Below are 21,801 nucleotides of genomic sequence, written 5' to 3'. Positions count from 1 at the left end.
GCAGTAAACAGTGCATTGCACTTCACCCTCGAGCACCTGGACTCTCCAGGATCCTACAGCAGGATCCTGTTTGTGGATTTCAGCTCTACCTTCAACACCATCATCCCAGCTCTCCTGCAGGACAAGCCCTACCAGCTGAAGGTGCCAGTCTCCACCTGCAGGTGGATTATGGACCAGACAGGAGGCAGCAGGTGAAGCTGGGTAAACTCACCTCCAACTCCCAGACTATCAGCACTGCATCGTCTCAGCACTGGATCCCCTCAGGGCTGGATCCCCTCAGCACTGGATCCCCTCAGTTCCCCTACTCTTCTCCCTGAACAGCAACAGCTGCTCCTCCAGTCACCAGTTTGTCAATCTCCTGAAGTCAGTGGACAGTACCACCCTCATCGAACTCAGCAGTGATGGAGATGAGTCTGCCTCCAGGAGGGAGACAGACGGCCTGAGACAGACCACCTTGTGTCCTGGTGCAGGCTGAACAACCTGGAGCTCAATGCTCTAAAAACAGTTGAGAAGATTATGGACTTCACAAGGAACACAGCCCCACCCCCAGTGGACACCCCCATCACCCTGAGGGACTCCCCAGTGGACACCCCATCACCCTGAGGGACTCCCCAGTGGACACCCCCATCACCCTGAGGGACTCCCCAGTGGACACCCCATCACCCTGAGGGACTCCCCAGTGGACACCCCCATCACCCTGAGGGACTCCCCAGTGGACACCCCCATCACCCTGAGGGACTCCCCAGTGGACACTGTGGAGTCCTCCTGCTTCCTGTGCTCCGTCATCACCAGGTCCTCCACTTCAACATTAGCTCCCTCATCAAAAAAGCCCAGTAGAGGATGAACTTCCTGTAGCAGAGGATGAACTTCCTGTAGCAGAGGATGAACTTCCTGTAGCAGAGGACGAACTTCTTGCAGTAGAGGATGAACTTCCTGTAGCAGAGGATGAACTTCCTGTAGCAGAGGATGAACTTCCTGCAGCAGGGAGAAGCTCAGCCTGCCGGTGAAGATGATGGTGCAGTTCTACATCTGCATCATGGAGTCCATCCTTACCTCCTCCATCACGTCTGGTTTGCTGCAGCCACAGCAAGAGACAAGGACAGACTGCAGAGAGTCCTGAGACAAGGACAGACTGCAGAGAGTCCAGAGACAAGGACAGACTGCAGAGAGTCCAGAGACAAGGACAGACTGCAGAGTCCAGAGACAAGGACAGACTGCAGAGAGTCCAGAGACAAGGACAGACTGCAGAGAGTCCAGAGACAAGGACAGACTGCAGAGAGTCCTGAGACAAGGACAGACTGCAGAGAGTCCAGAGACAAGGACAGACTGCAGAGTCCAGAGACAAGGACAGACTGCAGAGAGTCCAGAGACAAGGACAGACTGCAGAGTCCAGAGACAAGGACAGACTGCAGAGAGTCCAGAGACAAGGACAGACTGCAGAGAGTCCAGAGACAAGGACAGACTGCAGAGAATCCAGAGACAAGGACAGACTGCAGAGTCCAGAGACAAGGACAGACTGCAGAGAGTCCAGAGACAAGGACAGACTGCAGAGTCCAGAGACAAGGACAGACTGCAGAGAGTCCAGAGACAAGGACAGACTGCAGAGTCCAGAGACAAGGACAGACTGCAGAGTCCAGAGACAAGGACAGACTGCAGAGAGTCCAGAGACAAGGACAGACTGCAGAGTCCAGAGACAAGGACAGACTGCAGAGAGTCCAGAGACAAGGACAGACTGCAGAGTCCAGAGACAAGGACAGACTGCAGAGAGTCCAGAGACAAGGACAGACTGCAGAGAGTCCAGAGACAAGGACAGACTGCAGAGAGTCCAGAGACAAGGACAGACTGCAGAGAGTCCAGAGACAAGGACAGACTGCAGAGAGTCATCTGCTCTGCAGAGAAGATCATTGGCTGCAGTCTGCCTTCACTCCATGACCTGGACACCTCCAGGACCCTGAGGTGTGCAGGCAAGATGGTGGCCGACCCCTCCCACACTGGTCACTGAACTCTTCCAAGCTCCCCCCTCTGGAAGGAGGTTCCGGTTCCACGAGGACCAGAACATCATGACACAAGAACACTACCCTTCCCCCACCCCACACACTCTCTCAGCAAGCCTCAGTCCCCCCACTGACAGCGACCCCCCCTGCCCCACTGCCTCCCCACCACCCCCACCCCACACACTCTCTCAGCAAGCCTCAGTCTCCCCATGGCATTTCCCCGTCCACACACATATGCGCAGTAAGACAGATAGATGGACAGATACAGAGATGGATGGACAGACGGAGGGACAGACAACGGGACAGACAGATGGCGGGAGGGACAGTGAGACATTCAGTTACCTTGAGGATGTACTGGCCCTGGTACTCCTGCACACACAGGCGGAGCTGCTGAGGTGAAAGATGCATTGATCGACTTTTCTTTCTGATGGACTCAGCGATTAGTTGCTCTGGCAAACTGTCATGAGTCACCTGAGAAAAGAAGCTCTGATCATTACCTGAACACAACTTCTGTGGTCAAGTTTCCTGTCTGAGCTGAGAGAGCAGGGCAGACCCAGACCAGAGGAAGCAGTGGACGGGACTGATGAAAACCACTGGTTCAAAGCATCGATGGAAACTCCAAAGGAATCTTTCTCTGTGTACTTTAAATGTTCTGATTCTTCAGGGCAATGTGCTGCCGGAGTATGTTTCCCAGGGAGCTGCTCGGGGTCAAAGGGAAAGGGGCTCTCTTGAAAGCCCAAAGTGGTGACCTGTCTTCTGTAGGATTGAGACCATCACTGTCCTGTTTTTCATGATCAGTGTATTTACTGGAGAATGTTGAAACATGAGAGACACTGAGGACAGAGTGCTCTCATGGCAGCTGATGACTCCTGTCTCACATTGGATCAGGACATACTCACTGTGTGTGTGTGTGTGTGTGTGTGTGTGTGTGTGTGTGTGTGTGTGTGTGTGGAAATGACCCTGGAACATTCTATTTTTATACTAAAAGTTATTTTCAAATTAATAATGTTTAATAAATCTGACCCTGTCCACATGCAATGGCTTATGTATCTTTTAACGGTTGCAACAAGAACTCTAACAGTTTGAGGACCAATGCAGAAGAGGAAATAGAAATGTGTGACAAAGACACATTTTACAGACATGACAGAACTTAGAAACACTAGAGACAAGCTGAGAATAACTGGTCCGTCCTCACCTTCAGTGTGTATTTCTGTTTGGAGTTAGACGGAGACACGATCACCCAGATAGTCACAATGAGTCGTCCTGCAGACGGGCAGAGCCAGTGAGACAAAGGAGACAGCATTAGAGAGTGAGACTCGGACAGACATAATTCCAGGATAGAGAGAGTGAGGCAGGGACAGAGAGTAAGGGAAAGTGAGACAAGACACAAAACCCTGGTTTCCACAATGAAGGGACCAAGACGCCCCAGCAGGGTCCAGTACAGGTAGGCCGTAAAAGACTCCAGTCCAGGTTTCATCAAGCTTTTCTCAGTCAGACAGCAGCAGGGAGATTTTCAATGAAGCGGCGCTTTTACAGCCACACCCTGCTCAGGTTCTCATGTTCTCCAGAGAACCATGGTGTCAGGACTCTTCAGGTTCTCATGTTCTCCAGAGAACCATGGTGTCAGGACTCTTCAGGTTCTCATGTTCTCCGGAGAACCATGGTGTCAGGACTCTTCAGGTTCTCATGTTCTCCGGAGAACCATGGTGTCAGGACTCTTCAGGTTCTCATGTTCTCCAGAGAACCATGGTGTCAGGACTCTTCAGGTTCTCATGTTCTCCAGAGAACCATGGTGTCAGGACTCTTCAGGTTCTCATGTTCTCCAGAGAACCATGGTGTCAGGACTCTTCAGGTTCTCCATGGTGTCCAGACACTCTGCTGCACAGACCCGTGGTATCAGGACTTACCTGCTGGTGTCATGTTGAGGAGGTTTCCTGATCAAAAGTGGTTCCTGCTGCAGCGTTGTGTTTTTTGGACTTTTATGTATCAGCTGTCTACCAAAATAAAAGCTGTTATGTTCTATTGATGTGTTGCTCCAGTTGTATTAATGGAGCAGCCTGAAAAAAGTATTTTCCTTCTCTTTAGCTTGATAAAATGTCATGTTGCTCAGCAATCAGCCTGCTGTCCTTATGAAACAAATATATTGCAGTATAATGGACAATATTAAAAATATTCAACAATATTACCCTATACATGTAATAATAATAATGCTTATATAGCATTTTTTGTGTATAATGTTTTATACAGCGCTTTTCATGACACTCAAAGACACTTTACATTGCATTATTCATTCTCTCCAAACTGGGTGGTGGTAAGCGACTGCTGTAGCCACAGCTGCCCTGGGGGGGGCAGACTGACGGAAGCGAGGCTGCCAATCTGTGCCATCGGCCCCTCCCACCACCAACCATTCACTCTCACTACTTTCATACTGGGCAAGGTGGGTGAAGTGTCTTGCCCAAGGACACGACAGTTTTTACGCCTGCGGGAGCGGGGATCGAACCGCCAACCTTCCAGTTATAAGACGACCTGCTCTACCAACTGAGCTACTGCCGCCCCGTACCACATGTACCCATGGCCGGCGATTAGGCTGGGCATCTGGGGCACTTGCCCAGGGCGCCAAGCCATAGGGGGGCGTGATGCGGCCGTGAGGCGCACCGCCCAGGGTGCACCGCTGTGACGGCCGTTTGAGCAGCGCACTGCTTGGTTCGTTCGGTCCCCCCCACCCCCCCCCCCCCCCCCCCCCCCCCCCCACCCAGCAACTCTCGCGGTGCGACGTGTCGGGCTTGTCCAGGGTGCTTGAGAAGCCTGCGCCGGCCCTGCATGTACCACATGTGTCACCAGAGACACATGTGGTTTATTTTTTTTTATTTTGAGGTTTATATTTATCTTCCATAGAGGAAACTTTGACAGGACACCCGTCTCCTCCTCGTCTCCCACTGCTTCTGAATACACAACTGTCCACTGAGGACACATCAGCTGATGGCCTACTGCCATTGACTCCATTTGCTTGAGTCCACCAAATATCATTTCCCTGCCTACTTTTACCCCGTTAGCTCTTCTGGTACTCTGTTAAATTTTCTTGTCTTCTCTGACATGATTGATTGGAAAAATCCATTGATCAGCAGGCAGAATGTTCAGGAGTCCTGTGCATTGACCATATATGGTAGTAAGTACACAGAGACAAAGACACAGAGAGACAGGCACAGAGACACAGAGAGACAGGCTCAGAGACACAGAGACAGGCTCAGAGACACAGAGACAGGCTCAGAGAAACAGAGACCAGAAGGTTCAGAGCAGTACATACAGACAGCTACCTTTGTCCAGCTTGCTGTAAATGTGCTGGGGTAGTTGGGGGCAGGACTCCAAGTTTGGGGGGTAAACATAGAGTGCTTGGCTGTGGGCCCCGCCCCCCTCCCTCTCCTCCATGGCCTCTCTGCACACGCTGAGTATGGAGCGGCGGAAGTCCTGGACCTCTGGATCCTTCATCATCTCGAACTCACAGATCGGCATCCCGATGGCAAAGCCTGCAGACATGGTCAGCAGGTCACCGTGATGTCTTGGTGACGTCCTGCTGCAGAAGCTCGGGTCTTACCGATCTCCCGGTTCAGGATCTTCTCCTCACGGTTGCCAAGTGGCTCGATGACCTTCAGAATTGGGTGGAACAGTCGAAGGTCACACAGCCGCCGTGTCTCGTCATAAAACTCCTCCCTCTCCGCCTCCTGGGTCACGCCCACAAAGATGTAACAGGACTCCTCCTGGCCATTCAGAGAGCTGAGATTACCTACCAATATTCAATTACTTTGGCAAGGGGCCAGTTCATGAAACTGAGGAACAATAAGGGGTCAAACAATATGAGTAATCACAGTAAGAAAAAAAAGAAATTACAGTAACATACTGAAGAAATGAATGTTATATTCTGTAAATGTTTAACAATTCAACCTGAGATACCCTGACACACACATCGGCTCAAGCCAGTGTTAATATGCAAGAACTATGAACAGCCGATTAGCACGACGGGGGCCGACGCCAACGAGGGAGGGGCAGCCGAGAGGGGCCACCGAGGGGGGCCAACACCACCAAGGGGGACAGATGAGGAGGGGGGGCGCCGAGGGGGTTGCTGACATCACCAAGAGGGATCGCTGAGGGGGGGCTACCGACGCCTCCGAGCAGGGCCTTCACAGGAGCAGACCGACACTCGAGGCATCTCCAGCTGCAGATGCTCTAAGACTGCACACATGACCATCTGCATCAAGTCATCTACTGCCTTGCTCAACAATTTCCAAGCCACTGATGAGGACTGCAGTTGGACACCACAGAGGCCAGAACACCCCCGTCATCCTGGAGGAGGGCTCCCCCGGTACCTTAACAGCGGGAACCTCCCTGAAGCCCGATATGCCACTTCTAAAGAGTGGTGAGCTGAGGGAAGCGGCGCAGACCCTGCCGACACGGAATACGCATGACCACAGGGCAAGTGGAGCTTGAACTGCTGCACGGCAGCTCCCTCTTCCTCCTGCGGTCCCGCTAGAGGCGCCACACGCCAGAAGCGGCCAGCAGAAATGCCACAGTCACCTTCCACGGCCCCAGCTAACACCAACACTCCTGCCCAGCAGACAGGATGGGTGCCAGAGCCACCCTTAACCAGATGAGACTCCACAGTGGCACCAACCCACCTTAGAACAAAGTTGAAAAAAGAGGGGTCTCTGCCGTCTGAGCCTCTGGAGGACAAACTTGACTGCTCCGACTAACACGGTCACAAGGTTACCAGCGGCGCAGTACGATGGTGTATCGGCTCATCCCATAATTCTCAAGCTGTACTCAGCTGGACACGAAAAGAGGAGCTGACCCTGGGGCTAACCCCTTTCTGGGGTCATGCAGGAAACACCAGTGACATTGTTGGTAGACATACTGGAACTGTGCATATGTGAAGGGAGCATTCAGTGCTTTCAGCACCAGCGTCTGGTGGTACGGAAGAATGAAATAGAAAGCTTTACAGTTGTTTCACACAATAGAACTAGATACTAATAAAATAGTGTTGGGGATCGCGGGTATCACCAGGAAGCTGTTCATTTGCCACGACTGCTGTGTGTGTGCACGCATATGGCGGGGGGCGGAGGCCAGGCCTTTCCCCCACCCTCGCTGGTGGTGACGCATTTGAAATTGGAGCTGAGCTTCAAAGCCCACCTCTGAGAGGAGGTGATGAACTGTGATTGGTCAGATTTCCCAGAAACTACCCAGCCCAGCGGTTCCTCCGTTCCCCACTTCAAGAGTTGGACCGAACCTTCGAAGAGGAAGGTTCTCCAGCAGAGACTTCTTGCATGACCTCCGAGGAGGCAGGAAGGGAATGTCCAGGTCCCTTAGCCGGCTAGCCAACACTGCTAACGGCTAAAAAAGGAAGGGCAGGCCCTCAGATTAAGGGCCTAACCAGAAAGGTGATACCAGCATCCAGGACCCAGGCCCCACCAGTTTTGATGAACTGAGAATGAGTTAACAGTCTGTAAGCTAATGATCACTTCACTTCACTCAGTGCTGGGTTTGCAATTTAATCTTGGTACTGGAAAGCTTCATCCTCCAGCATCACACCAAAACATCACCTGGTCAATCCAACATCGTCCACCCGGTCTGAGCTGATGGACAACACAGATCATGGAGACTCCTTTTGAACTGGCTTTTACAAAGTTGCACTTGAGAGAGGAAACAGGCCTCACCCCTCCCAAGCTCTCCTTTTTTGCTGAGCACATGTGACAAGCACATCCCTCTGATCCGCCATTTTAACTGTAGTCTTCTGCTGGCCGCCATTTTGCTCTGTAGTTCCATCCCTTAGTCTTCCATCCCGTCTCACAAACTATCGCTCTCCATCACACACACACACCCGCACATTCATACAAACACGACTTGTATAGACACCGAGTTAGAATTGTGTGTTTGCTTTTGTTTTGTTGTTATAGAATATCATTTTGGAATCATTTGTATCATTAGTGTTTCACAAGAACTCCAGAATCCTTCAGGTTTTACTGTTAAAATTTGGTAATTGTTAATAATCTAATTATTAATCCAAATTCCAAATTAATAGTTTCACCGAGTTTATAAGACTGATTACAACAAATTTTCTATCTTTTCCTACTAAACATAGGTGGTGCCCCAAGGTTATCTGGTGAAATCAGATCCAAAATTCAATAATTAATTGTTATCTTTGTTAATCATTAATTATTACTGATAGCCAAATTCATTAGGTTGAAGTCACAACATTATTGGTGCGGCCCATGTGAGCCAGAAGAACATTAATGCTGAGAACCCCAACAATAGAATATTAAAAAAAAGTTCCAATAAATCAGGATAGCATTCTGTAAATCCTCTCCTCTCTGTCTCAGCTTAGCTGCACCAGGCTAAAGGAGGCATGTATGAAACAGAGGCTTATATTAATTTTCAAAAACAGCAGAACGATCTTTTGAACCCAATAAAATGTCCTGAGCTCATTTATTGAAAACAAGTATCAAACAGTACTAAAACAGTAATAAACAGTAGTGCAGTTTAGAGCTGGGGAATATATTGAATTAATTTAAATAATTGTATTTTATTTTTTCAATGTGAAAAAAAATTAAATCTCAACATCGAGTTTAATGTTTTCTGTCGCTCTGTCATTTTTACCGGACACGTGTAATACACACAGTCACCACACCAGGAGGACTGGCGCTGTAGCACAGACTACTGTCAGTACAGCACTGTAGCGCTTCACAGAAAAAAGAAAAGACAAAAAAAAACAGGCTTATATTGGGAGGCAGATTTTATGAACTTTCTTCAAAGACGCACCAGTCATTATTAAAGGAGACGGTTTTAATGGAATACAGGTCATTATTAGAGGATTTACGATATGAATAAATGCACAAGGAACTACTGACATTCAGGCCACGTGATGCATATTTCATTCAAAACACAGGGCATGAAATTTGTCAAAATTTTAACAGGCCCTCCAAATTTTTTCAGCAGGTCCTCAGAAAATTTTAACAGGTCCTCACACGTTTTAACAGGTCCATAATTTTCAATTTTGTAAAATGCTGGTCAAAAACAGGATCCAACAATAATGTTTTAATTAAACTGTTGTATTTTGTTGTGCTGGTTTAGTTCTGTTTCTAACTGCTGCTGCTCTGTGTCTGGGATGGCAGATCTTCTTATGCTATATGGCCCACCCCAAGTTGCAAATTTATAACATGATTTTTATTTATTTTGTTGCAGGTATGCATGTTGCTAATTGCTGGTTGAAGCATCCCAGCTTTGACAAGTTCCTTTGGTGGTGGCACATTCACCCTAGAATCCATACCAGCACAAATCACATTTCAGATCATGTAGTTACTCCCAACTGAAACTAAATATTTTAGCTAAGGTCCTGCTGATGGCTGTGAATGTTGGTGTAGATTCTGGTTCTATTCAGGTCTTAATATGAATGCTGTTAGTGTTACGTGGTAATTTGGTAGTGCTGCATGAATATTAATTATAATTTGTTGTTATGGTGATGTACACTATGTGACAATTCTTTCTAGTTATTCTATTTACTTTTCATCCAAGTCATGTATGAAGTTTGTGACTAAAAACTGTTAAAGTTCAATTAAAATGTAATAGATTTAATAAACTTTATTGAACAATAACTTGGTCTAACATTTCAGCCTTGGCTTCATTACACTAGCAATCATCAAGTCTGAGGTCTGTGAACACTGCTCAGACTTTGGACTTGGAGGAGCTGACGTCACTCCGGTGAGTGTTTTCCGTGTTGGTGAAGCTTGCTGAAGCTTGCGAGCAACTGAAGTGCTTGCTGTCTCTCTCTTGCTATTACTGTTAATTCATGAAGCAATCAAAAATCGGGGTTATTTACGGCCCCGGGGTTACTTTCGCCCCCGATTGACCAGTGATCTTTCATGAATTACATTTCTTCTCCGCCGTTAGCGCCACCGGCGTGCTAACTAGCTTAGCGTGCTAACTAGCTTGGTCCGCCGGGACCGCTATGGCATCCTCCCCTCTGTCTTCTTTTCTTTCCTGCTCAGTGTGCCGTATGTTGAGTCAGAATCCTGCCTCCCTTGACGATAGGGGTATTTGCGTAAAGTGCAGTGTATTGACAGCGCTGGAGGCCAGGGTAACCGAGTTAGAGGAGCGGCTGCGCAGACGTGAGGGGCAGGGCAGCGCTAGCTACAGCCAGGTAGCGGCAGGGCTCGCAGCCCGCTCCCGCAGTGAGAGGAGTGTTAGCAAGCCTAGCCCCGCAGCGTGTCCCGAGCAGCCGGGGCAAGACCAGGACCGGTTTGTGATGGTCCGGAGGAAGGCTAGTGCTAAGCACCACCACGTAGCACTCCAAGAACCGCTTCACGTCTGCACTAGGTTCTCTCCCCTCAGCGACGACACGCCGGCTGAACTGGACACGCTGGTGATTGGCAGCTCTATAGTTAGAGACGTGAAGCTGCCAGCGGTGAAGGTTAGGTGTTACCCGGGGGCCAGAGTGGGGGACATCGAGGGGAACCTTAGGCTTTTAAAACAGGAAGGCAGGAGATTCCGTCGAGTCGTGATTCACGCAGGCGGTAATGATGCCCGGCGGAGACAATCAGAGGTGCTCAAATTACAAGTAGCCTCGGTGTGTGAACTGGCTAAGTCGATGTCTGATGCCGTAATATTCTCTGGTCCCCTGCCCAATTTGGTCAATGATGAAATGTATAGCCGACTTTCATCATTCAATCGCTGGTTGTCTAGATGGAGTGAGGAAAACGGAGTTATTTTTCTAAACAACTGGTGCACCTTCTGGGGAAAGCCTGGCCTCATCCGCAGGGACGGCATCCACCCAACTTTGGATGGTGCAGCCCTTTTAGCTCACAATATGGCTGATCGGCTTCGTACCCTAAATTGACAATCCAGCTATGAGCCCCGGGCGCAGAGCAGTCGTGTAGAACGCTCCTCTGTTGATCTTGTTGATCCCGTCACTAATCCTGCTCCCGGATTTTTACAAGTCCAGCATGGAGGTTTACCTAGGCTAACAGAGACTGAGTCTGTCCATAGTGCTCAAAGCATCAGAAAAAAGTCAATGGGTAAAAAGCTTAACACCTGTACGAGACAGAATAACTCTTCCAGTAGGAAATACATAAAATGTGGTCTACTAAACATTAGAGCGATCTCCACTAAATCTCTGTTAGTTAATGACCTTATCGGTGACAATAACATTGATCTCCTTGCTCTAACAGAAACTTGGCTTCAGCAAGATGACTATGTGAGGCTCAATGAATGTACCCCTCCAACCTATGTTAATTTCCAAACAGCTAGATCAACAGGTCGAGGTGGAGGTGTGGCAGTGATATCGCACTCCAGTCTTCTTCTTAAACCCAAAACTAATGTTAAATTCAACTCTTTTGAAAGCTTAATACTAACGCTTACTTGTCCAAGTTGGAAGAATCAAAAAGCTGTGCTATTAATTATTGTGTATCGACCTCCTGGTCCTTACTCTGACTTTTTAACTGAGTTCTCAGAGTTTTTAAGCCCTTGACGTAGTGGCTCCGTTGCAGCTGAAAACCAATCGACCCAGGCGCGTTGCTCCATGGTTTAATTCTGAAACCCGTGTTCTCAAACAAAAAACTCGGCAATTAGAAAGACTGTGGCGTAAATCTGAATCGGAACAATCTCTGAAGGCCTGGAAATGTGGCTTGCTAAGCTATAAACAAACTCTTTTTAAAGCCAAGACATTATATTACTCTTGTTTAATAGAAATAAACCAACATAACCCTCGGTTTCTGTTCAACACTGTAGCCAGACTGACAAACAGTCATACTGTAGTGGAACCAGTAATCCCAGAATCTTTAAACTGCCATGACTTTCTTAAATTCTTTAATGATAAAATCATAACCATCAGAGGTAAAATCAGTGAAGCGCTTTCCTCAGATCAAGCTCAGGGAATCCAGCCACTGCCTCCACCTGAAATACCTGAAATACTAGATAGTTTCTCATCAGTAGATGGGGCTGAGATTACTTCGATTGTAATGTCTTCTAAAACTTCGACCTGTCTCCTAGATCCAATTCCAACTAAGCTTTTCAAAGATATTCTTCCAGTTATCTTAAATACGATCATAACTATAATAAATACGTCTCTAGAAATTGGCTATGTGCCACATTCATTTAAATTCGCAGTAATCAAACCACTGCTGAAAAACCTAATCTTGATCCTGATATTCTAGCTAACTACAGCCCGATATCAAATCTGCCTTTTATTTCAAAAGTCCTGGAAAAAGTTGTGGTTAAACAGCTTTGCCGCCACCTACAGGACAATAGTTTACTTGAGGAATTTCAGTCAGGATATAGAGCTTATCACAGCACTGAGACTGCGTTAGTTAAAGTCACTAATGACTTGCTATTGGCGGCTGACGCAGGTCTAGTCTCAATCCTGGTTCTCTTAGACCTCAGTGCAGCTTTTGATACAATCGACCACAATATTCTCCTGCAGAGGTTAGAATGTGAGGTCGGCATCAGAGGAAAAGCTCTCTGCTGGTTCAAATCCTATTTATCTAATAGGTACCAATTTGTTCACGTTAACCAACAGTCCTCACCGTGCTCCCAGGTCAGTTATGGGGTTCCTCAAGGGTCCGTGCTCGGGCCAATTTTATTTCTGTTATATATGCTTCCTTTAGGGAACATAATTAGAAGTCACGATATCAATTTTCATTGCTATGCAGATGACACACAACTGTATTTATCTATGAAACCTGATCAAACTAATCAAATAGACAGACTCAGTGACTGTATCAGAGAAATTAAAACCTGGATGACTACGAACTATCTCCGTCTTAATCCTGGCAAAACAGAGGTCATTATACTAGGCCCCCATAAACTGAGAGAGTGTCTATCTCAGGGGTGGGGAACCCTGGTCCTGGAGGGCCGCAAACCTGCATGTTTTCCATGTCTCCCTGCTTCAACACACCTGAATCGAATCAAGATTCATGACCAAGTCCAGCAGAAAGCCAGATAACGAGCCTCATCGCAATCAGCTGTGTTGAAGCAGGGAGACATGGAAAACATGCAGGGCTGCGGCCCTCCAGGACCAGGGTTCCCCACCCCTGGTCTATCTGAACAGATTATCACCTTAGATAACGTCAGTGTATCCTCCTCCTCTACTGTCAGGAACCTCGGGGGCTTATTTGATCAGGATATCTCCTTTAAAGCACACATCAACCTGGCTTGTAAATCAGCATATTTCCACCTGCGCAACATAGCTAAAATAAGAAACATTCTACCTAGAAGCGATGCAGAAAAACTCATCCATGCATTTGTTTCCACTAGACTGGACTACTGCAACTCCCTTCTTGCAGCCTGCCCAAAAAGTACGTTAAAAAACTTTCAGTTGGTTCAAAATGCGGCCGCCAGATTATTAACTGGAACTAGAAGACGTGAACACATTATTCCCGTTCTAAAATCTCTTCACTGGCTTCCTGTCGAGTTTAGAGTTAGATTTAAAATCCTTCTCCTCACTTACAAAATCCTAAATGGGATGGCTCCAACCTATCTCCAAGATGCTTTAACGCCTTATCAACCAATCAGAGCACTTTGCTCTCAAAATGCAGGGTTACTGGTGACTCCTAGAGTCTCTAAATGGACTCTAGCTGGAAGAGCCTTTAGCTATCAGGCACCATTTTTATGGAACCAGCTTCCAAGTGGTGTCAAAGAGGCAGACACAGTCTCCACATTTAAGGTGAGGCTCAAGACGTTTTTCTTCGATGCAGCCTATGATCAGGTCAGCTAGGGACTCTAAACCATCATTATTAAAAGCTGCCTAGGAGCTAGAATGCTGTGGGAAGTACGGTGCACTGAGCCCTGTCCTCTAATGTCTGAATGTTATTCCCTTTAGTCCCTTCATTGCTTTTCACCTGCTGTCCCCCCCTTCGAGGGGGAGTCTTCTCCAGTTTCAGTTGCTGACTCCACTATTACGAGGGCCTACGAACAAGCTCCGTCCGGACCGGGAGGACACTCCTGACGGTCCTGTCCGTGGACTGGCTTCGGTTCTACCTCTGAGATCCGTGGTTCTTGTGCTGGACCGTCCAACGGACTGTCCTCAACATTGTCCTAGGCTTTACTTCTTATTGTCTCATGCTAGCTGTTGCCAAAGCTGTCTGTCCCTGGGAGAGGGATCCCTCCATACTGTGGTTCTCCCCAAGATTTCTTCTTTTCCCACTGGGTTTCTGGAGATTTTTCTTGCTGGATGTGAGGGTCTAAGGCGGTGGTTGCTTCGTTTTGTCTCGTTAACACTATGCTTATTCACTGTTTTTATTGTTTTAACATTATAACATGACTCAGTTCAGTCATTGATGAGCTGTTGTGGACTGTTCATGCCACCATGTTTATTGGTCTGATGTCAACGTTCTCACTCTGTTCTGTCTGTGGACTGTTTATATGGACACTACACTGTGATTCATTGTTATTATCAAAGTCATTATCAGTCTTTGAAATTTTTACCAATCAATGTAACATCTTGAAGCCCTCTGAGGCAGCTGTTGTTGTGATACTGGGCTATACAAAAATACATTGATTGATTGATCAAGCAATCAACACCCACCCACTTCACCCAAATATCGTTCCAGCGCACTCTAAATCACCCACACATCAAAACCCACACAATCCACCCAAAAATGATTCCAATCCACCCTGTATCAGTCAGTTCCCACCCATTCCCGCCCCAAAATGCTTCCAGTCCACCCTATGGCACATCAATGACGCTTGATTGCCGGTTCACCTCAAGTGATTTGATGTCTTTTTTCAAAATTTCTTCATGTCATGATAAAAAAAAATAAAAAAATAAAAAAATAAAAGTCAACAGGCGGTAAGGACATACTTATATGGCACCTAAAGCGGCGGAGATTCGATCTCAATTGGTCCCTGCCGCCATTTTATAGGGAATTTCGCACGATGAAACATGTTATTCAGGTAACTCGCCTCGTGGTCCTCTCACATGAAGAGGAGAAGGGGGTGGGGTTCTTCCACCCTCAGACAGTGTCGTGGGAGACGTGTTTGAAATCACATGTAAATCTGCAGTTTTCCATTGCAGAGTCGCACAGAGCATAAAGGCCACATGCTTTCTTTCAAGCAGATTTCACAAGCCTCACTTCTTTGTGTCAAGTCTATGCAGAAAGCATAACTCCGCTGTCACACACTGACTCACAGGCCTGATCCAGCCAGCTGGCCGTCAGCTGAATGGCCCTGACCTACAGGATGAGGTGTGTGGAGGGGGAGGAGCCTGATGGAGGCATACCTGCAGCAGGTGATAAAGAGGGTACTTCCTGGCCTCAATGAAGAGCTGCTGTTTGATGCTGATAAGAGGAGTTTCCCTGAGACACTCCAGACTCACCATCATCCCTGAAACACACACAAACACACACCATCAGACACAGGCGGACCGCTGACTGAAAACAGGAGGAACAGACCGAAAACAGGCAGAACACAGATGGAAAAAGGAATGAAAACTGACTTATTAAAACAGACTGAATATGGCCAGAGAACACAATGAAGATAGGCAGAACAGACTGAAAATAGGAAGAAAACAGTTGGCAAACAGCCAGACAACAAATTGAAAACAAACATGAAATAGACTTCACACACTGATAACACACACTGAAAACAGGCAGACAACAGAGTTAAAACGGGCAGAACACAGGTGGAAAACAGGAAGAACGGATTAAAAAAAGGCAGACAGAAGGATGACAACAGGCTGACAGCAGGCAGAGCACAGGCAGAACATCAGTGGAAAAGTAGACTGAAAAGAGACAACAGAATGAAAACAGCTGCAACACAGACTGAAAACAACCAAACAAAAGACTCAAAATAGGTAGAACACAGGTGGAAAACAGAACAAAAATTGACCGAAAAGAGATTTAAAACAGCCAGAACAGACTGACAGGAGGAACACAGACTGACAACAGGCGGAACAGACTGAAAACAAGTGTACCACTGATTGACAACAAGTGGAACACTGACAACAGGCAGAACACAGACTGAGAACAAGTGGAACACTGACTTACAACAGGGGGATCATGGACTGACAACCAGGTGGAAAAAAGTAGGAAACATGAAAACAGCCAGACAAGAGAGTGAAAACAACCTAAATACAGCCAACACTTAAAACAGGAAGAACAGAGTGAAAACAGTTAGCAAACAGACTGCAAACAGGCAGAGAACAGTTTAAAAACCAGGCTGAGCACAGAGTGAAATCGAGAAGACAACAGCTGACAAACAGGCAGAACACAGGTGGGAATCAGACTGAAAACTGATTGAGAAGAGACTGAAAACAGACAGACGGCAGGTCTAAGACAGTTTGAAAACAGGCAGAAGACGCAAAACAGGCAGAAATCAGACTGAAAAAAGACAACCAACAAAACAGGCAGATGACAGGTGGAAAATGACAATGACAGGCAGTAAATGGGCAGAAAACAGAACTACACCGTCACTGTGTTTTTGAACTCTTCTGAAACAAAGCATCATGTATGAAGAATGTGTGCAGTTCAGGGCAGAAAGCTGATAAGTACACAGCTGAGTGTCTGCCTGAACAGAAACTGACAGAGGAGAACCAAAGCAGAGACAGAAAAGAGGAGAACCATTGGGCAGGCAGCAGTCCACCAGGATCCGGGGTGGCATCAGATGGAGACCCCATAGTTCTCCTGACGACGGTCTGGGTGCCATGAAGACCGCCGGGCCGTCCCACTTCACTGCTGAGCCTGCTGGACGCTGACAAACACAGGACAGTCCTTGATTCAGCACACATCAGGGGACAGCATGCTGTCCTCCGTCCTCACAGTCTGTTCTTCTCTGAGCAGTCGGCCATCATTTTTCTTCTCTGTTTTCTGTTAACTTCGGCTTCGTCACACGTCCCATTGTCCCCCGCTCTGATTGTTTCTAATAGAGCCATCAAACAAAGAAAGTAGGGCACACACACACACGCACGTGCCTACTATTGTGTGTGTGAGGAAGCTGACTTCCTGCTGTTACTTTCCTGTTGACCAGCTGATTTAAAGGAGTAGTTCATCTTATTTTCACCTGCTCACTGAACATTCGTCACTCCATTTCAATCAAACAAAGAAAAGTGTTACAGTTTGGATCCAAGGACCTAAAATGAAGCACTATTATCCAGCAGGCTTCTGGAAACATGTCAGCAAAGCTGCATTTCACTGATTTAAGTTCCCCAAAAAAATGCTTTCAGTAATTCCATTCCTGGACATGTTCACAGTTTCTGAAAAGTTTTAGTGAGTTTCATTAATAGAGGTGTGTGTGTGTGTCTGTGTGTGTGTGTGTGTGTGTGTGTGTGTGTGTGTGGGGCGGTCTCCATCACAGACACCCCCCCTCCTCCTCGCCTCAGACTGAGCTGTGGTTGCCATGACAACAGGAGTAGGAGCATCAGCCTGACTTCCTTTGTTCCGTTGCCGTGACGCTCACCTGAGCCGGTGGCCACCCGTCCGGCGCCGCGCCGCGCCGCTCATCCCGCCCGTCGGCGCTGCAGTCCGGCCGTCGCTCCGCCGCTCTTTGTTCACGTGTCGGCCGCCGGACGCTCCAGTCCAACACAAAGGGACGGACAACCTTCGCCGGGGAGCGGCTGTGTCTGTGTGTGTCAGGGTGTCAGTGTGTGTGTGTGTGTGTGTCCTCTCGCCAGGCTCCTCCAGCAGCACTTTAAAGGGGGGAGCAGCAGCAGCTCCGGGTGGAGGTCTGCAGAACAATGTGGTGCTGTAGGAGGAGGAGGAAGAGGAGGAGGAGGGGTGGGGGGGTCATCCTGTCCTCTTCCTCTCTTAAAGGGAACGCAGCCTCAAACGGGAGAGGGAGGAGCAGGGGAGGAGGAGGAGGAAGAGAGAGGAAGAGGAGGAGGAGCAGGGGAGGAGGAGGAGGAAGAGAGAGGAAGAGGAGGAGGAGCAGGGGAGGAGGAGGAGGAGGAAGAGAGAGGAAGAGGAGGAGGAGCAGGGGAGGAGGAGGAGGAAGAGAGAGGAAGAGGAGGAGGAGCAGGGGAGGAGGAGGAGGAAGAGAGAGGAAGAGGAGGAGGAGCAGGGGGAGAGGAGGAGGAGGAAGAGAGAGGAAGAGGACGAGGAGCAGGGGAGGAGGAGGAGGAAGAGAGAGGAAGAGGAGGAGGAGCAGGGGAGGAGGAGGAGGAAGAGAGAGGAAGAGGAGGAGGAGGAGGAAGAGAGAGGAAGAGGAGGAGGAGCAGGGGGAGGAGGAGGAGGAAGAGAGAGGAAGAGGAGGAGGAGGAGGAAGAGAGAGGAAGAGGAGGAGGAGCAGGGGAGGAGGAGGAGGAAGAGAGAGGAAGAGGAGGAGGAGGAGGAGGAGCAGGGGAGGAGGAAGATCCTCACTGACAGGAGGTTGTAAAGTTTCAGTTTGTCTTTTGTTCAGTTTTTCAGAAATTGTAATAAACAAAAACAAAAATAAGTAAACAAATCCTCAGTCTGACAAAATCACAGCCAGACTGTAGCCACAGACAGAGACAACGATGGACAGACGGCATGACAGCGAGACAGACAGCGAGACAGACAGCGAGACAGACAGTGAGATAAACAGACAGTCAGACAGTGAGTCAGACAGAGAGACAATCAGAGAGACAGACAGCGAGACAGAGAGACAGACTGAGTCAGACAGCGAGAGAGAGACAGTCAGACAGACATCAAGGCAAAGACATCATGTTTTAATCCTATTGTTATTTTCAACATTGTTTTTGTCTGCGCGCGCGCGCGTGTGTGTGTGTGTGTGTGTGTGTGTGTGTGTCTCACAGGGGGCGGGGTGTGTTGGTGTGTTGGATGAGGGATTAATGCATTTCCTTTCTGTTTTTGTTTTCCCTCAAACTCAAAGGTGATGTGAGAAGTCCAACAAGCTAAATATCTCCCAGCATGCACAGCGTCAAACCCCACTGTCCGTAGCTTCAGTCCTGTCAGGACAACAAGACAACAACTGACACACCGAGAGAGGGACACACAACTGACACACAACTGACACACTGAGAGAGGGACACACAACTGACACACAACTGACACACTGACAGAGGGACACACAACTGACACACAACTGACACACTGACAGAGGGACACACAACTGACACACAACTGACACACTGAGAGAGGGACACACAACTGACACACAACTGACACACTGAGAGAGGGACACACAACTGACACACAACTGACACACTGAGAGAGGGACACACAACTGACACACAACTGACACAATGAGAGAGGGACACACAACTGACACACAACTGACACAATGAGAGAGGGACACACAACTGACACACAACTGACACACTGAGAGAGGGACACACAACTGACACACAACTGACACACTGAGAGAGGGACACACAACTGACACACAACTGACACACTGAGAGAGGGACACACAGAAAGACACTTATCGAGCTGTTTCTACTCATTTATTAGACCACAGTCATCATTTTTTCTGCACTGTGTTTGTATTTTCTTATGTGTTGTGTTGTATGTTAAGTTTTGTGTTGTATTATGTTGGGTCAGTGGTATATTGTGTGACACAAGTTGTGTCATGCCCTGTTGTCTTGTCATGTTGTGCGTCAGTGCTCTCAGGATGTGGTTCTCTCTCTCCTGTTGTGTTGTGTTGTCATGTTGTGCGTCAGTGCTCTCAGGATGTGGTTCTCTCTCTCCAGTTGTGTTGTGTTGTCATGTTGTGCGTCAGTGCTCTCAGGATGTGGTTCTCTCTCTCCTGTTGTGTTGTGTTGTCATGTTGTGCGTCAGTGCTCTCAGGATGTGGTTCTCTCTCTCCTGTTGTGTTGTGTTGTCATGTTGTGCGTCAGTGCTCTCAGGATGTGGTTCTCTCTCTCCTGTTGTGTTGTGTTGTCATGTTGTGCGTCAGTGCTCTCAGGATGTGGTTCTCTCTCTCCAGTTCCTGGTTCTTCTCTTGCAGCTCTCTGATTCGCTCCCTCAGAAGCTCCACCTCTTCCCTCACAGCCAACATCAGGTGATTCTTCACCAGGTCCTGAAAGACACAAATGAACAAACAAGGGATGACAGCACAGTAGATTTAAAGGGGCTGTATCCTGCTTCTTTAGCTCGTCCAAACCCTAGTATAGGACTTTACATGGTCATAGTTTATTTTTGGCGCTAAGGAAAAGTCATTTTGTGTGAAATAAAAGATTTTCTGGGGCCAATTCTGAAACCCGGAAGAGAAAACGCTCTGTTTCACTGAAGTCCCGCCTCTCCCCCTGTGGACTTTGACTGACAGCTACTTCAACCAATCAGCGCTTCAAAACAAATACGTCACGCGTTAGCTTCTCCAAGAGTTAGCTTTAGCTCTTCAGCTCTAGCTTCTCTACATGCACAGACACACAAAAACGTGTCTCCTGTTAGAAACTCACCAAGCGCAGACTTTTGCTCTTGCTTGACTGTTGCTTTCAGACGATGGTTAAAGTTTATCTCCGTAATCAGAGATACAGAAAGTGGCAACGCTGATTGGCTCAGCCTTTCCACGACCGAGGGCCTGCAGGGGAGGGGGGGCGGGCTCAGGCGGGCTCTTCTCCTACTGACATCACTAAGGCCCAATCCCAATTCTCTGCTTAATCCTCACTCCTCAACCTTGATCCTCAGTCTCAAATTAAGTGCCTCCTAAAAACAAGTGTTAAGGAATGTAATGTCACTTGGAAATGGGACAACCCTTAAAGACAGTTACGTCCTTGGACCACAGGGGGCAGCACTGTGCAAGAGGGTAGAAGAAAGCCGAAAGAAGTGCAGCGTTTCCTGTAGGAAAAAAGTTTAGCCAGGGGGGAGCGCGCGGCGGGGAGTTTTTGGACCGTCGGGAGGGGGCTAGGGGCTAGCGCGACGCTTCTTTGGACCGTCCGAAGGAGAGAGAGAGCGCACACGCGTGGACCGCTGTTTTTTTCCCCCTCTCCGTTGTCAAGGCGCTGCAGAATTTAGCGCGGTGGTGGTGGTGGTGGTGGGGGGGGGGGGGGGGGGGGGGGGGGGGGTGGTGGCAGCAGTGATAATTTCAGTCAATGATCCATAACAACGCCCTTTATAACTGTCAGTACTGCACCCTGCATTAGAAAAGTTTAACATTTTGCATGTGTGACCTTGTTAATAAATGCATTCAAATGAATTTTCTTGATTTCTTTCTAAATAGCCTTTGTAAATATTATCTGTGATAGAAAGTTAATACAACTACTCCCAAAGTAATATACACCATTTTTTATTAATAAAATAACAGCAAAACGAACTATTTAACAAGCATTCTGGATTCTCCTTAACTCCAAGGTAGGTCTCGTAGAATCTCAAAATTAAGGGAGATAACGTCCCTTAGTCTCGCTCCTTTCCTCAACTTGTTTAGGAATGTGACAGCACTTAACTTCACGGGAGCGCGCTTTTTGAGGAATGAGGAGTAAGATTGAGGATTAAGCAGAGAATTGGGATTCGCCCTAAGAGCAGACAGAGCGTTTTCACGGGTATGGGAGGGGCTGCCTCTCTGAGCAGGAGAAAAATAAGGGAAGCTCAAACACGGACACGAAGGAAAAACCCGCTTTGGGGGTGTTTTTGATGAGTAAATAACTATATGACAAGGTTGAAACATACAAAAAATGAATTTTTCATGATACAGCCCCTTTAAAGACACAAATTCACAAAGATGCAGGGAAAGAAGGCAAAATAGAAATAAAGATGTTACAAAAAATAAAATTGAAAAAGGGAAGAAACAGATGCAAACAGACATTAAGATACAGAGACACAGAATAAAAGACAGACAAACAGAGGCATATTCAGGAAGAGGTACAGAGCCACAAGGAGACATTAAGACACAGAGGGGAAAAAAATAACATAACTCA

The 21,801-nt window shown here is 47.8% G+C and overlaps 2 protein-coding genes across 4 annotated transcripts in view; both read right to left on the bottom strand.

The window, feature by feature from the left end:
* LOC115385435 (phosphatidylinositol 4,5-bisphosphate 3-kinase catalytic subunit alpha isoform) overlaps positions 1 to 17,754 on the bottom strand; it is a 45,138-nt gene extending 27,384 nt beyond the window's left edge. For both annotated transcript variants that reach the window (XM_030087428.1, XM_030087430.1), the window contains exons 1-7: positions 17,427 to 17,754; positions 16,592 to 16,721; positions 15,253 to 15,356; positions 5,587 to 5,749; positions 5,309 to 5,518; positions 3,190 to 3,257; positions 2,337 to 2,465 (exon numbers count right to left, since the gene is read on the bottom strand). In XM_030087428.1, coding sequence (XP_029943288.1) covers positions 2,337 to 2,465; positions 3,190 to 3,257; positions 5,309 to 5,518; positions 5,587 to 5,749; positions 15,253 to 15,356; positions 16,592 to 16,676 — 759 coding nt within the window. In that variant the 5' untranslated portion in view covers positions 16,677 to 16,721; positions 17,427 to 17,754. The remainder of the gene's footprint in view (positions 1 to 2,336; positions 2,466 to 3,189; positions 3,258 to 5,308; positions 5,519 to 5,586; positions 5,750 to 15,252; positions 15,357 to 16,591; positions 16,722 to 17,426) is intronic.
* A 1,683-nt stretch (positions 17,755 to 19,437) lies between these two features.
* Positions 19,438 to 21,801, bottom strand: part of LOC115385439 (TSC22 domain family protein 4-like) — a 43,980-nt gene continuing 41,616 nt past the window's right edge. For both annotated transcript variants that reach the window (XM_030087433.1, XM_030087434.1), the window contains one exon: positions 19,438 to 19,967. In XM_030087433.1, the coding sequence (XP_029943293.1) occupies positions 19,791 to 19,967 (177 nt within the window). In that variant the 3' untranslated portion in view covers positions 19,438 to 19,790. The remainder of the gene's footprint in view (positions 19,968 to 21,801) is intronic.

The sequence above is a fragment of the Salarias fasciatus genome, unplaced genomic scaffold (assembly GCF_902148845.1).
Source record: "Salarias fasciatus unplaced genomic scaffold, fSalaFa1.1, whole genome shotgun sequence".
In the NCBI taxonomy this organism is placed as follows: domain Eukaryota; kingdom Metazoa; phylum Chordata; class Actinopteri; order Blenniiformes; family Blenniidae; genus Salarias; species Salarias fasciatus.
Note: the sequence above shows the minus strand (reverse complement) of the source record. Positions and strands in the feature narration are given on the sequence as shown.